This window comes from Equus asinus, chromosome 2 (assembly GCF_041296235.1).
Source record: "Equus asinus isolate D_3611 breed Donkey chromosome 2, EquAss-T2T_v2, whole genome shotgun sequence".
NCBI classification, from domain to species: domain Eukaryota; kingdom Metazoa; phylum Chordata; class Mammalia; order Perissodactyla; family Equidae; genus Equus; species Equus asinus.
The window spans coordinates 24,027,389-24,044,582 of record NC_091791.1 but is presented as its reverse complement, the minus strand read 5'-3'; the positions used below and the strand labels follow the sequence as shown (position 1 = coordinate 24,044,582).

The window sequence follows — 17,194 nt, the reverse complement described above, 5'->3', positions numbered from 1 at the left end:
AATGGCAATGGATGACTAAAGAAAATTCGAGCATGAAAGCGCTGGTTCGTCTTAATTCCTTTGGAGGGCATGAAGCTTTGTTCTTTTCCAGCCACAGCCACCTTGGCTTTGATAGAAGGCCATGAAATATATTCACCCTTGCCACGGACCACTCCACCCAAGCTGGGGCTTCTCTTTGAAGGTGTAATGGGATTATAATGAGGCATCTCATTGCCTTAAATAACAAACACCCACTTGGACCAAGTAGTACATTTATTTGCTATACTGGCTCCTATTTTTCTGGGAACAAGCTAAATTAATCACTGCATTCTACCCTCAGACCTCAGATGAGGCTGAGTAATGGAACGTGCTTATCTGAGAGAGCAGGGGGAGGGGACAGACACCCAATTTAGGTTCAAAGTAAAACTTTTCCTTTCAGATTGGCTAGATGCCACTGGGGGCGACAGTCAACAGTGATGTGTGTGATGGATATGAACAAGCAATGCAAAACGTGTGGTTCCTAATGCCAGCACAGGCCCAAAGACATCTCTTTGATTTTAAACTACCGTTTCTGGGGTTGCTTAGGTCAATGGAACTTCTTTTCCTGATGCCACTCAGTCCGTCAAAATTTGGGGTGGGGGTACTGCTATCTTTTAATCGTAGAATCTATTAATTTATTTCAAGGGAAGAAAAGTATGATATAAAGAACTCCAGTTTGGGAGTCAGGAGATTTGAGTTCTACCCTCAATTCTGTGGCAAACAGGATTTGATTTTGCTAAAACTTATTCCACTCAAACATTATATTCCCAAGAGCAAGCATGAGATGAGTGACTTGAAGCTGCTGCTTCCTGATTTGGTCTCAATTCCCATATGCCTCCTGAACAAGAGCATCTCACTGAATTGAGCATAATTCTTATTTTTAAAGGTGTAAATCTTGCAACCCAACTACTTCATTTGTTGGTCAATCAAAGAAACGGCAAATTCACTTCACCACTCGGGGGAAAAAACCAAGCTCTGTTGGACTTACTGAGGTAACATGACCATCTCCTTCATAGACCTTCTTAAAAGATTCTCAAGGATAATTTTAACAACCCTCAGCTTTCCTTTTATATACTGACTTTACCCAGTTCTCATCTAAAGAAGATCTCCAATGTTGTAAGTACTTGTCTTTTTGGAAAACACTTTAAGCCAAATCAAGAGCAAGGGGCATTTAAATATATACAGGCACGGACATACAGTTCTGGGCAATTACCACTGTTGTTAATCTCTTAGCAGCTGAAAATAATAATAACTACTAAGATGGATATAGCTCTTCAGAGTTAATAGTGCAATTTAATGTGTGTTATTACTTCTAATGGGCTGAGGTTTACGTCCCACCTCTCACTATGCTAGGGTTAGGGGCAGAGTGATGGTCAAGACGGAGAATTCCGCTGCAGAAGCCAGAGCAATTAGCTACCATTTGCTCTCCTGGGAGAAGAGATCTGCTATGCTCTTGTGCTGTATTTATCACAGGATTTTCTGGACAACCAGCCGATGTTGGTCCAAGACAGCATATGAGAAAGTCATGAAAACTCAATCAAAAAAGTTCTTTATGTTCTCTGTTCAACCCAAAGGTTTCAAATATGAGATATAACTATATTTAAACCTACAGAGTCCCCTTCTTTCAGCCACACACATCTCCCTTGCTCTAAGATCAAGGCATAATACATAATTTCTGCCCACTTAAAATACATCACAATGGCAGCAAGACGGCAAACCCACAGCTTTGCGCTCCTAAGTCAGTTTGACCTCCACTAGGTGGCGCTCCATATTAACGCAGTTCTTCAGTGTTTATGGAACGATCCCGGGACAGCAGTTGCTGAGTCTTTATCTGCCACTATTTTCAAAGGAGTATGCCTTTGGAGAAATCTAAAAAATTAGCTGTGCCTCAAAACTAAAGACAACCAGTCTCATAAGTTCCATTGAGAGAGAAAGCAAACGTTGGATGCCATATAATGCTGCATCACATCTCAGTAAACTGATAACCATAAAATGGTATAGAAATATATCACACCTGTTGCACTGATATATACCAAGTATCCAAAGCATATTTTATGTCTAGCTAGAAAATATTCTTGTCCTAATACATACTGCTTAAAAATCTTTACTACTGAAAAGCAAAAGTAAATCAGTTACCAATTTATTCAGATGCTGCTATAGCAAGAATTCCAGGGGACTGGAGGAGAAAACGAAATTGAGAAACAGAGATGGGGGATAAAAGAAATAAATGACTACAAGAGACTGAAAGGATCCTTAGGAAATGGGGTGAAAGTGGGAATACGTGAATCAGAGGAAATATTGAAATGAAGACATCAATTCAGGTCATACCTTGGGCAAAGCATATTTGGGCAGCTTCATTTGCGCAAATGCATTCCTTCGGTAGGACACGTAGTAATGTGGCCGTCCTCCTGATGTCAGCTGGATCATAAACACAAAGGTTGTAAAAGGAGCTACTATAACAGTTACGGGTCATAGAAGAAGAGCCACTGAATGGAAGTGGGTAGACGCCCACACAACAACATGAATGACTATTGTCAACAAGAGTAAAGAATTGGCGTTCAATTCAAAAACAACTTATACAGCATATGTGAGTTGGTCAGAGGCCCAAACTGAACCCACTGGACAAAAAAAAATTCTTCAATTTGCACTGTGGCTCAGAAGCCAGGAAACATTTTCCGTTATTATTTTTTTTAATGACACAAGCCTCAGGGTATATCGGCTCAATGTGCAACAGCAGCCCAGCTCTCTAGCCCCATAGCCATATAAACAGGTCCCCATGCCACAGGAAAAAGAAATGGTCCAGGTCAAACAGTGGCAGAACTGGAGCCTCACATCTCTGGGCACTGAATTCCAGCTTGGTGCTGTCACATTGATGACTGTGAGCAGGTCCCGCACACAGCACTGCTGATGACGTGTTCGACAGAAAGCCAAACCAGGATCGTGGTCCAAAACCACTCCAGAGCTCTGTCTTCCAGAATAGGATTGTGGGCCACCTCTTCAAGTTTGTCCAGGATGCATAGTCCCATGAAACCCCTGGGTGTGAGGGAGGGTGAGAAGAGGTGTGGTCCCCACCTCAGTATGAGCACCATCTGGTGCAGAGTCAAGGGCTCCACTGCCAATCTCTCTCTCTCCTTTGCAGCCACTTTTTTTCCCTTGCTTCACTGAGATATTATGACATATAACATATGTAAGTTTAAGGTTGTACAATGCGATGATTTGATACACATATATATTGTGAAATGATTACCACAATAAAGTTAGTTAACACCTCCATCCCTTCATTTCACTATGATTTGTGTGTGTGTGTGGTAATAACATTTAAGATCCACTCTCTTAACAACTTTCAAGTATGTAATACAGTATTGTTTATTATAGTCACCATACTGTACATTAGATTTCCAGAACTTATTCTTCTTACAGGTGGATGATTGTAACCTTTGACCAACATCTCTCCATTTCTCCCACGCCCTAGCCCCTGGCAACCACCATTCTACTTTCGGCTTCTATGAGTTTGTGTAGCTACTCTTAACCCATATAAATACCTGGAGTTTGAATGTTAGAAGGTGTTTGCATACTCAGAATGTCAACAAATGCTTTGGGAGAATATTCATCAGACACATAAAAATGTGGCTGGAAATGACCATATTCACCATTTTGTGGGCAGATCACCTCTTAGTGCTAGTGATGGATTACAGGATCACGTTCCTAGTGGCCTGGGTAGAAGATATGTGAAACTCTAAACGCAGAATTGATTCTAATTTTAAGTCATATATGTGGATTATAAATTGTTATTTGAAAACAGAAAAGGTTCGTAGGAGCAACACTAATAGAGAAATGAATTATAGATAGAACCAATATGTGTAACCATTTTAATGTCACTTGATAATTTGATGCTTAAGTTATTCAGAGTACTCATTACTCATTTCCTTGAAGAAAAAGGAAATGTCTGTGTGTGTGTGTGTGTGTGTAATCATTTGTGAAACATTTTAAAAGTACATAGGCTGATATTAGGCATTTTGAACATCTGCTTCCTCAAAACATGGAATTAAATATTTTAAATTATTGCTTTCTAAATAAATAGTGTCTAGAATGTGTCTCAATCACAGTGAAATTATACATGTGTCTATATATATATAAACTGTTTAGCAATTGTACCTTTGTCATTTTTAACATGGAAAGCAATAACCAAATTTTTAAATGCCTGTCCAAAGAAGCCTAAAATTTTCCTTAAATGCTAAAAAGCAGCAAAGCATACTTGCTCCCTGTGTCTTCTAACCACTCAGGAAATTTCAGCTTCTCAAATTGTTTCCCACTCTCTCTGGAGGTGAAAAACTTGTCTGAATACATCTCATGTAAATTCTCTTTATCCCAATCACAGTCAGTGCATGACAATAATGGCTGATTACTCTCCACCTCGCCTTTGCCTCCCACCACCTCCAGCCTCCTCACAGCTTCTTGTTCCCACCTGTCTCTCTATTTTTAAGGTGGGTTGGGGAGGAGGCTGATTGGCTGACCATTCTCCTGATGGGAAGACATTGACATATCTGCTCAGTGCTGTCGAAGACTGCTGGGAGCTTCTTTGAATGCAGATGAGGGGTATGAATGGAAGTGTGCCTCATTCTGAGACAACCTTAATACTCTAAGCAGTGCCTCAGGACTCCGTGTTGATAAGGTCCTCCAGACAGTACCCAGAGGAACTAATTAATATTCTGTTAGTGTAGAAGCTCCTTTTGTTGAAAAGATAATGCTTTTCTTTCTTTCTTCCTTTTTTACTCTTATGGGAGTGTAAGCAGGCAAAAGGGACTGCATTAGGGACAGAAACAGGGAAGAGAAGTGTCTGAGACAATCAGTAGAAGTGGATCTTTCATACCTGAACAAACACATAATCATCCTGGACAATCAGAGAGTCTGGGTCAATGTAGCCTGGGAAAGGTTTATGTCTGTTGGCCTCTGTGCAGTTCTGCATTCGGCAAGTTAGATATTGGGAATCTGAAAAGAAAAAATGGGAGTGGCGGGTGATATACACACAGAGTATTAGAGTCAGACTGGACGTTTTCTATTTCCCTTGCTATCTCCAATCTGTAAACAAATCTCACATTCTTTGTTAGCTACATTACTGTTATCATTATCATGTTAAAATTATTATGAGTATTATTTTACTCACTTGCTAACAATACCACCACCACCATCATCTCCCAGTGCCTCCACCAACTCTTGCCATCCTAGAAAACTAAATTCTTATTAATTTTTCCTCTCCCAAACCCAAATGAAAATATTTTCAAAAACTGGCAATAATATTTGTGCTTTCATAGTTATTTTTTTCTCATTCATAGGCTTTACCTCTACACTTTGACCTTTGACTGACAAATAGGGAAACACACACATACATGCAATCATCCCATGCTAGAAGCGCTGTTGTTATAAATAAGAGGGTTCTATGTCGAGATATTTTTCTTCTACTACTAATTAGAAGGATAACATGGTAGAGAGGAGAATCTTGAGTCAAAATCTGCTCTCATTTTATAGATGAGTAAACTAAGACCCTGAATCTCACCTGAGACGGTGCAGCAGACAATAAACGCATCAGTGATAATAACTCTTACACAGATTTGATCCGTATTGTTGGAAGCCAATATTGTAGTAGGGAGGCTGTCCTGTTTTTCAACCATGCCTACTCTGCCCTCTCCACTAATCAGATGTTAATTCTTTACTTAAAATTATCCTTTTGCCTCCTGCATTTAGAGTAAATTCAAACCCTCCACCACCTATCACTCCAATCCCCCCTCATTCTAATCTCTTCTTCTCTCCCTGGGATTTTTTTAATCTGGCCTACTTTATGTTCAGAAATTTGGCCAAACTTTCTACCACTTAAGAGACTTTCATTTGTATTCCCTCTGCCTAAAATGCCCCTCCTCATTATTCCCAAGGAAGGTTCTAGATTTCAGCTCACTATTATTTCTGAGGGTCTTCAGTGATTACTTTTGACCACACATTACCCTGTTAATTCCCTTCATGGAATTTATCACAATCTAAAATTCCCCTGTTCCTTATTCATTCCTCCTTCCCATTAAAATATAATCTTCATGAAGACAGAGACATCTTTTGCTGTTGTTCTCTGCTGTACTCCTAGGGTCTAACATCATTCCTGGCATATAGTAGCCAGTAAATAAATAAATATTCATTGGAACATGCCTCTTCATTGGTATATATCTTTTCAAATGAAAAGGAAGTTATTTCACTTTTTTTCAATGCCTAATAAGTGCTGAGTTTGACTTTATGACATCAGAGATGTATGCAGAAATCCACTCTTACAAAGGAAAAAAATGAGGAGATGATTATTTACATGAAATGAAGGTGGGCAATAGTGAGTCGAGTTGGATATAAGGATTCACTAATGACTTCCCTCAAGGAAATTTCCAGGACCATCTTTCCTTAAGGAACTTGAGTACATCTGTATTCTACCAGGAGCACCACTAGGGGGCAGCACGCACATTTGCTCCATATGACCAACCACTGATGTATTTATTGATAAGCTCTCAGGAGACTAATGGAGGAGAGCTTTAACAACAATCTTCCTCCATCTGGCTGCCAACGGTGGGGACAAACGGGGCTAGCTTTCAAGTACTTTAACCCTTCTAGTTCTGGTGATACCACCTCCAAAGATACACTAAAGAAGAGCCTTCTACTCACTCTTCCCTATCTCCTTTTTCAGACATTCTTACAATTCGATTTTAGGGCATACCTCAAGATCTTTCTCCTTGAAAACAATTTCTGGGACTCGTTGCTTCCCAGATTGGTCCTCCCCCATAATATACACAATCTTTACCTCACAATTTCACCCTCCATCAGACCCTTTTACAACTTTTAGTTGACTTCTCTTTTTCAAAAGGTAGCTTGGGGTCATGGTAAGAATGGAGATTGGTGACTATGAGACCTGGCTGGAGTTCTGTTGTGGTCACCACTAGCTGCAAGGAATTCCCTTCATCTTCCTGAGTCTTGCCACCCTCATCCATGAAACAGAGATGCCAATGTCAACTATCTTGTAGTTTGGTTCTAAGAATTAACTGAAATAAGATATATGCTAAATGTTTTGAAATTTAAACTTGCACAAACGTCAGTTGTTATTATCACTAATGATAATATTCCTGTTTTCTCTTTGGCTACCTTTCACAATTATTAGATCAGTTTGGGACACATAGTAGGTTCTTAAAAAGACTGGTTAAACTGAATTTGAGTATTCCAGTTCCATTTATGTATCAGGTACTGCTGGTGACCTGTCCAATACTCATTCCTCCCTGTGTCTTTCCTAGAAATGCCAATACTAGATCTGTCACCTTATTCTTCCTCCAGGTAACTCAGAAGTTCCCATACGCAAAGATTAATCCTCTTGGGTCTATGCCCACTCAAGGTCTTTCTACTCCCCTAGCCATTGGTTGGTTAAGTAAAGTGCATTTAAACCCAGTTCTAGTGAGAAGTGAAGGAGGTCTTTTAAGGGGCGTCAGGGATGTACCAGGAGGCATAGCAGAAGACTCTCTTCTGCCTGTGTACCCCATTGAGTCTCAATGTGATGCTTGGAACTGCTCTAGCCTTCTTGCCACGTGGAGGAGCCAGTCTTAAAGTTCAGCTTACATAATGAGTATGACAAAGAGATGGAAAGGACCTGTTCCCTGACGATGTCCCTGAGCTACTGATTGTACTGAGCCTAGACTGCCCTTTCTCCGTGCTTCTTGCTATGTGAGATAATGAATAAAAACAATGATTAACCAAATTGATTCAGAGGTTCCTAATTAGGAAGTCTGGTGCTTCAAATTACAAATACAACTTCCAATTAGAATTTCTAGGACTGCCACCTAATGAGGACTTCTTGATAAATGCACAGCGCTTGTTTTACTTGTAATGGAGTCTAAGAGCTTCTTTCTAAAGCCCTCGGTCTCCTCTTCAAAGGTTCCTGAACAAGCATAAGATGGAAAATATAAAAATCTACTTTTCATATTTATAACTCAACTATACAGAAATTATGATTTTGAGAGATTTGGGGAGAAAATGAAAGAATAGGGATTCTTACAGTTATGGAACATCTATGTGCCAGGTACTCTAAAGCATGTTCACATTTATTTAGTACATTTAATCTTCAATACTACAAAGTACAATATGTCAACTCATTTTTCAGATAAAGTGAATGAAGCCCAAAGAGATAGTGTTTTATAGACACGGCGTTATGGGTTTCAAACTTGGTTGGTTGGTTTATTTCCACTAATCTATGTTGAACGAAAACGCCAATAAGTTTGGGGCCAATTTTTGTTAAGTGTATTTTGCCTTCGATCTAAGTATCAATGGATATACCTAGATACAAAAGAAGACCTGTAAACATATTTTTTGTGGGGGTAGTTTGGCAATATGGATCAAGATCCTTAAAAAGGGTGTCTTTTGATCTCAGGTTTATTTCTGAGATTTCTACCTTGGAAATAATTAATGATCTATGCAAATATTTAGCTACTTTGATATTCATCAGTGTTGTTGATAATTAAAAAAAGAGAAAACAAAACGGACAACATACAGGAATAACTAAACTGCAGAACATGCATAGTTTGCTATTAAAATCCTGCTTCTAAAGAGTATATGAGGATTTCCAGAAGTGCTTAATACATTTTATATTATAAAAATAGGTTGCCAGTTAACAATATTGCATTAATGTTAATTTCTTAGTTTTGAAAAATAGACCATATTTGTATAAGATGTGACCATTAAGGGAAGCGGGGTAAAGTTGTACTATCCTAGTAACTTTTCTGTTTATCTCAAATTATTCCAAAATAAAAGTTTTTCAAAAGTAGGTTACCAAAATATGTGCATATGGACTCAATTTTGTGCAAGTTGTATATATAGATATCCATCTATGTATGCTTGTATGGGAAAAATGAATAAAAGATATATATGAGATGTCAACAATAGTATAGAGGCAGTGACGTGAGAGAGGTGGACAACCTTTGTGCAAATCTCTGGGCAGCACCTCTCAGCTGGGGCAGGGAGGGAGTCAGAGGCATGGTGGGCCTGTGAGATCCGTTTCACAAGAATTAGACAATCATCTCTAATTCCTCCCCACGCCACATACTGAGATGGAGCTGTGCAATGAGCCTATCTTTGGGCTGAGAAGTACAAAATATATAACTGGATGACACAAGAAAAGCCCCTGGAAGAGGTCTGGAAACCATTTCTAGCTCAGAGTGGCTCAAAGTGAAATTTGCAAGCTGAAGGGGAAATGATCAATTCGGAGCTGCCTGCCCTTGGTAAAGTGCTCCAGGTTTGTTCCGTCTCTCCTCCTAATAGAAACAGAAAGAAACTGGCTGTGCTTCATAATGAGGGACCAATCACTCTTATTCCCCTCGGGGCTTGCTGTAATAGCATTAAGTATGATGAACTCTTTCCATATTCAATTCTGGTGAGTGTATGATGCGATTCCATAGGAAGTATCTTGTAATTTGGCATTAATTAACGTCAATTAATGTATGCAACTGCTAGACTTTAGAATTAATTTCATTACTTTTCCCACACAGATGTTTGCCTTGCCACAGGTAATTAGGACACTGTGCTGCTCTTTTCAAGCATTCTCACTCTCTGCAACAGCTGCTGCTTAGAATAATACAATCCCCATCCCCCAAAATCTGTGCTCATCTAGAGAAAGGAAGCTGCCTTTAAAAGGCCAGGCTTTGAGCAGAGGAGCAGAGATTTAAATGCAGGCGCAAGGCCTGCTTGCTTGGTAGACTTAAGCAATCTCTTGACCTCTTTAAACTTTGATCTGTAAAATGGGATCAAATGAGACCCGTCTTCCCAGTGCTTGTGACGATCGAAGACCTCAGTCATGAAATGTGTTCAGTCTCATGCCTGGCTGTGGTGGGAGCTGTAGCTGTCATTGAGGTTCTCTCTCTTTAATCACCAGTATGGCTCACCTTGTCTCCAGGGAACCAACTGTAAAGTACTACAGACATTTCTACTTGAGAGAATGTCTTTATGTTCAATGTTCAGTTTGGGTTAAAGTTTTTTCTTAAAGTAATTTTTTAAGACACCATGAAAAATATACTCCTTGTATAATTGACAGATAACAGATATTCTGTGCAGGCAGTGTGAGGTAGTGGTTGGGGCAGAACTGGAAAATAACTAGGGCCATGAGGAGGACGTGGAGGTCACCTTGGCGCCCAGCACACGGGGCTGGCCAGGCGGCAGCCATGGTTTTGCAGGCATTCTCTCCTGTTTGGAGGGATTTCCGGGTCCTAGCTCTATCGCCAGCATGCTGTGTGACTCTGAGAAGGTCATTTACCAAGCTTGGCTTCAGACTCTCTCTCTCTCTCTAATGAGAGTTATTAGAATTTTAGAACTAAAAAAGATGTTAAATATCAGATTATTACTTCAAGATTGGACAGGTCCTTACCATACTTTACCCACTGAAACCTGTTTCCTTCCCACTCCCGCCCAAAGGAAGCTGTGTAGTGTTGCTGGCAAGTTTGCATCTTGAGGGCTTCTGCTATTTCTAAACAGTGCATGCATTCCTGGCTGACACGCTACATTCGTTCAGAGAACTCTCTGGTTTGAACTGCCCTTTCCTTTTCTGTTACCCTACATAAATACTTCCTGAGTCTTCTTCTGTGGAGGTCTTCCTGAGGCTCAGGCAGACGTCTCCCTTCCCAGAAAGTCTCCATTGATAGCAGCAGTAGCATTAACCTCCAAAATAACCAGAGCAACCTCCCCTCTGGGTCAGGAACTGTGCTAAATGGATCACACGCTTTTTCTCCTTTAAACTTTGTAAAAAGTCCAGAAAGAGGGATTTTTTACAGATGAAGAACTCCAGACTCAGGAATGAGATTTGTACAAGCTCATATGCTAGTAAATGACAGAGCCAAAAATATGTCACAGATCTCCAGGACTCTATCCATTGATTCTATAATTTGACGAATATTTATTTAGCATCAAATCCTTTAATATGCCTTAATATTGCAAAAATTTAATTTTAAGTTAAACCGTAATCTACGCAGGCGAGGGTAAGCCTTTAAGCCCCCCTTCCCCCAGTACTTTTCAACTTTAACCAAAACAGTTTTCAAAGCCCATATATCTGCATAGAAGTCTTGCTTTTGTTCTTTCTATTGTTCTGCTGTTTTGTTTTAGAACCTTCCTATTAAATGTTCCCACTCACCACACATACATACACACATGAGTGCACGCATGTGTCAACATGCTCATGCTCATATAATCTTCATTCCTGTCAGGGTTCTAGAGCCTTCTGCGGCATGCACTTCTTAGAAATCGAGATCTTCAGCCCTGGCCCCTGAAAGACTATGTAGAGGACAAGAAATTTCTGCGAAAATTATAAACTTAGATCAAATGTTCTGTTGCAGCATGATGAGCTTGTGGCATTGTTTTCTTCTAGGAATCTCTTGATTTTGGTCCTCTGTCACTTTCTAAGTGTTGTCTCTTATTGTTAACCTTTGGACATTCAGAAAGCCATGATAACTACAGGCAAAGTTCTAGGATCATGAATTTTTTTGCCAAGCACAGTGCAAGGAATTGGGGACATGAAAGAGAACACGAGGACATAATAATTTAATAGCAATACAGAAAAGTCACTCGCCAGTTACGATGCAGTGTGGGGAGTGTATCTAGGAGAGGTCAGAGGCTGTGGGTCCACAGGTGAGGGACATCCAACCTTCATACCTCTCCACAGAAGGTCTACTCTGGGCCAGGACTTCTCCTGTGACTCTGCATTGATTTTACTTGCATCACACGGAATGGCCTATAGCACTTTTGAGAATAGAGACTATTCTACTATTCACTCTACTCACAGAGGGAACAATTACCTGTGTGGGGGTGAGGATGGCCATACCCGTGAAAGGCTGCGTGGAGGAGCTGAGAAAAGCCTGGGCGGCTGCTTGGAACAATAACAAGAATGAGTCATCATTCCAGAAAGAAGGAGCACTGGGCAAGAGCATAGGGGCATGAGAGAATGTGAGATGTTTGGGGAATACTCGCTGTCTGTTTTGTGAGAAAGCCACATTGGAAAGGCAGTTTAAGTTGAGCAAAGACAGAAAGTTATCCATAAGGTCACACATGCCCAGCCATGAAAAACTACGAAGTACATTTCTTCAAGTAACTTTCCAAATTGAGTTTACCAAAAAAAGGGGGTCGGGGGAGAGACAGAGAGAAGGACAAACAGCAGGAAAGAAAGAAGGAAGGAAAGCAGGAATGGAAGTGGCAAGGAGAAGGAAGGAAGGAAGAAATGAAAGCAGTTTTGTGCATGGGGGAGAAAATACACAGAATTTCTTCTCCAGGGCTTCTTTGAGCACGGGTATGCAAAATTTACCTAATGTATTCACATGTTATATGATTAATTCCAAGACAGAGTCAGTTCAAAAAGACAGTTCTGAGACATGTGGTTTAGTCAATCCACTATTTCTTCACTTAATAACTTTCTATTTTTATCTCCCTTAATATTGAATATCATACTTGGAACATGGAACAGGGTCAACAAAGATCAATATGGTACAACCCCTGCCTTCCATAGTGGAATAAACAAAGGCAGATGACACATTTGCCTGTCCTCTCTATATTCGAGCCACCTTGCCTTCCTGCTATAACTCAGCCCTGCTAAGCATGCGCATCCTCCATATCCTTCACATATGCTGTTCCACTTGTCTGGAATGCTCTTCCACTAGGCAGACACATAGCTTTCTTCCTCACTTCCATCAGGACTTGGGTCAAATATCAAATGCTACCTTATCACAGATTGCTTCCTTGACAACCTTGTCCACCTCAATCATTATCTATTCTCCCTACTTGGCTTTGTTTTCCTTCCTAGAACTTACCTCCACTTGGCAGTATATATTTCTTTATAATCTGTCTCCTCTAACTACAGGCAAACTCTGTGAGAGCAGGGCCTTTGCAGAGCTCCCTACCATCCCTCATTCATGCCTAGCAGAGCATGTCCAACAATGTTTGTCGAATGAATGACTAATAGATCTGGAGTGAACCAGACCTGGCTGCAAATTCTAGCCCTTCGGCAATGGCAAAAAACATTTAATCATTCTAAGCCTCATTTTCCTCATAGTTAAAACAAATAAAATAACAACAGGACCTACTTCCAAGAGCTGTAAGTAGTGCAGCTGAAAAGTACCTAGTGCAGCAGCACCAGGCAAATAATAGGAATATGATGCATGATAGTAGCACCATCGTTGTTTGAGAACATACAATCCACAGGAAGGAGATGTATGAGTAACTGCTAAGATCTTTAGATGCTACTTTTTTTTTTTTTTTTTTTAAAGCAGGAATCAGAAGCATTAGCAATTTTCCCAACACTTGGAAATTGCCACACATACATGTTATGTGGACTGGTGCTGCTGTGTCCTGGGGGATCCTGAGAACCCAACCAAAAGCCAGACCTTTGTCCTAGAGTTAAGGCCAAGGGTTAATAAGTTTCTCTTGTGCACCTCTGTCCTCTTCTCCTTGGGATGGGAGGTAAGGGCACAAACCTCCTCGCAGATGGATAGGCACACAGGATGCAGGGGAAGTAGCACACAATGGGTACAAAGAAGCCACTTTGAAAGCTGCCCAGCAGAGCCTGCTATGGCATAATCACTGTCAGGCTTCTCACTGCTGTGTGGGGAGGCCTGTGTTATCTTATTTCATGCTTTTCCAGTTGGTTTTCAGGGCTGTTTTTAGGCTACTAAATCCAAGAGGCCAGGTTGAAAACACTAGTAGCTGAAATCAAGAGACTTTTGCAATATGAAAAACAAGGACAGAACAACACTGCTGGAAAGAAAAGCTAAGTTCTAGGTACCGCTGTGCTATCAAATCCTTGATGCCTGATTTGGGGATAGAAGAGAGGTGAGAACGCATCAGTTTAGCATGTTGGGAAGTGGCGGGGAGCTATCCCAATCTGAGGCTGACCAGAAACAGAAACTTCTAACCTCTCCCCAGGGCACCCCCTAGAAACTATAGATAAATAAACTGATTGAAAAAGAAAGTTAAAGAAATGAGAGGGCCTAATAATGCCAATTGGTGTGCTAATGTTGGGACTTTGGCTGGAGTGGGGGTGGCAAGTTTGATATTTTTTAGATTTGTATATAAATGCCAAAGTGTTATTCTTCTTTTGATCCTTTTGAAGGTTCATTGAAGAGGAAATACAAATAGCCAAGAAAAATATGTAAAAATTCTTAACCTCACTCCGAATTAAATAAATGCAAATTAAAACAATAAGAATACGCCTTGCTTTTTTGCTCATCAGAGGGATTATGTTTAGAAAATCTTTCATCATGTCCTGGACTATTGAGGGCTTGCAAACAAAGCATTCTCATATTGAGAGAGTATGCACTGATGATGCAAGTATTTCAGAGGGCAATGTGACAACCTCTACGAAAATTGAAAATGTATTGAATGTATTGAAAATTGAAAATGAAATGTATACACTCTCGGACCCAGAGATTTCCCTTTGGTAATTTCTCTTCCAGCTTACTGCCTGCACGAGTTTGAATGCTTACTAACCAAACAAGAAATATGTATGTATGCGTATATATTAGCACTGTTTGAAATAGCCAAACATCTATATATCCATTACTGAGAGAGTGATTAACTAAATTACAGCTGACTGTATAATGGGGCTCTATGTAGTGATTAGCCATGAAGTGGCATATTTGCTACTATGGGAAAATTTTTACTTGCTGTTGTATTCACCAACACTGGATTTGGCATAACGGTTTTACAACATGAACATCTGTGAGTGTGTATGTATGTGTACACATATCCATATTCATTTGTATAAGCTCAAACAATTTCTGGAAAGATATACAAGAAATATTTTTTAAAAATATTACCTTTTGGGAATGGGAATGCAGATCAGGAAGTGTATTTTACTTTTCACTTGATACACCTGCGTACTGCTTATTCTTTTTATGGTTGTCATTGCTACTCTTGTTGGTATAAAAGTATTCTATGCTTACAGTAGAAACTCAAAACACCCCATACTGACATCTTGAGGACTGATGAGAACTGAGGTCTCTATCACCTCCCCACAGCATTTCAGCAGGCTCGCCCTATCCAGATATTGATAAGCAGGCTGCTCAATATGGAAATTAGACTGGAGGGCTGGAAACTGGGATGTAGAAATGAGGTGCCCAGTTCTCACCCAAGACCAGGATCAGTGGGATGATGGTTATATAAAGTTGCAAGTTTCCTTTGATTTTATTTCAGTTTGTAAAATGCTTGTTTGAGGTCCATTTCAGGAAGAGGTTCTGGCAGTCATTTTTACAGCTGGTTAAAGGGCTAAGGTGGTTTTTCCCCGGTGAAAGAGATTAGTCCTTGGGCAAGTTGTTACAAGGTTACTTACTCATGCAAATAGACACAGAGACGAGTAACTGTGCCCTGTCCCCTGTCCGTGCTAGCACGGATCACCACCAGCACAGAAACATTCAGGTCATTGTCCAGGACTTTCATTTCAGAACAAGGAGAAGCAGTCAAGGTCAAACTTAGTACTGCAGGTTCTCTTACAAGATGATGTTTACAGATGAGCATAAATACAGAACTATACATCCAGGTGTAATTGTCATGTGAAGGATTCTGATAAAAGTTATGTTCTTTTCCTCCAAAATCACATAGACATGTGGCACACAATTTCAAGCGAGTTAGTGAGTTTCTTGTGCTCATCCATTAGCCCTGCAGGACTCCTTAGACCCTATGGTTACAGGCCCTTCTTTAAGAAGACATGCCCATACACTGACGCACACATATATTTATTAGGTCAAGAAACATTAAAGGTGTCAGGCTCTGAGCTATGTTTTGTATATAGAACCAACATTAAACAAGATATAGCTTTTCACAAAGCTCCCAATCCAACAGTTTGGTCAACATTTTCTAACTATGTACATTACACACACACACACAAATATATCTACATTAGGTAAACCAATTCAATGTAAATTACTGTTTTAATGTACCAGGTAGCAGTTTTAATATCCTAGGTACCTTCAATGCATGCATGAACACACACACACATGATATTTAAACAGTAAAATCTTTGTTTCCTGGATGAGGACCTGTCAAGCTGTCTTCAGTTGAATGCAGGGGCCAATAACAAATGCCATATCCAATAAATATGTTAAAACTTTTCCACAATACTTCCTGTGATTGATTGCAATTGAGGTTGCTCTCTTCAGCTTGCCTCCCAAGGCAGAGATGTAACACAAGAAAGAATAACATCCTTGTCCCTGTTGTAAACTACAAGACATCTGGATTTCAGAGCATAGTTGGCAAAAAACATCTAGGCCAGTCATAGACCTTCATAGAGCAAAAGCTTTCCAGCGCTTATCTCCCCTCCACTATGGAGACTTCAATTGAAACAGAAATTAATTATAAAATGCAATCTAGGGAGATTTGAAATGAAACTAAAACTAAACTTTGAATAAGAAGCCCAGATAACCATTGCAATCCACCCCATGGAGATGAGCCAAATAAGTTAGTGAGGGCCTTTTCCTGTGTCAAGTGTCTCAGTGCCTTGGCTACAAAATTGCTAAACTCATGAAAATCAGAAAAAAAATCCTTGTTCAAAGTCAAAAATAATATATTATTCTGGCCTATACCCTATAAATTATGACCTAGAATATAAACAATGGGTTGCATAATCTTAAATTTTGTACTAGGAGAAATGACAGGGATAACAACAGGGAGAGAGAGAACATATAGATATTGGAAATCTTGGAGCAACCGACCAGCCTGGAACCTGATTTTGATAAATACACTCTCAGCTACATCTGCTAATCCCCTGCTCCTCTGACCTCTCTGTGCTCTCTGCTTCCCTCCTTCTCCTCTCTGTTGCTTTTACCTGGAGTCCCGGTACTGACTGCCTTAGAGAAAAGGAGGAAGGGAGGGAGAGGGAGGGAGGGAGGGAGAGGGAGGCAGAGAGAGGGAGAGACAGAGAGAGAGAGAATGTGACACTGAGAAATCTCATCTTTTTACACTCAGGTTGGCCGTTATGCTTAGATCCTTTATTTCAATTGGTAGGTAATTTTTTTTTCTGTTTTGTTTTGACAGGGATAACTTTTCAAATTAAATCCCTTTATTGAATTTTCACTCTTGGGTAGTTTCTGAAGATGCTGCCTTTGCAAAAAAGTAAAATAAAATAAATAAAATTAAATCTGATATA

At 40.0% G+C, this 17,194-nt stretch overlaps 1 protein-coding gene across 7 annotated transcripts in view; it reads right to left on the bottom strand.

The window, feature by feature from the left end:
- Positions 1–17,194, bottom strand: part of SORCS1 (sortilin related VPS10 domain containing receptor 1) — a 475,161-nt gene that overhangs the window by 113,435 nt on the left and 344,532 nt on the right. For all 7 annotated transcript variants that reach the window (XM_014844792.3, XM_044751163.2, XM_044751161.2 and 4 more), the window contains exons 7-8: positions 4,889–5,007; positions 2,347–2,436 (exon numbers count right to left, since the gene is read on the bottom strand). In XM_014844792.3, coding sequence (XP_014700278.3) covers positions 2,347–2,436; positions 4,889–5,007 — 209 coding nt within the window. The remainder of the gene's footprint in view (positions 1–2,346; positions 2,437–4,888; positions 5,008–17,194) is intronic.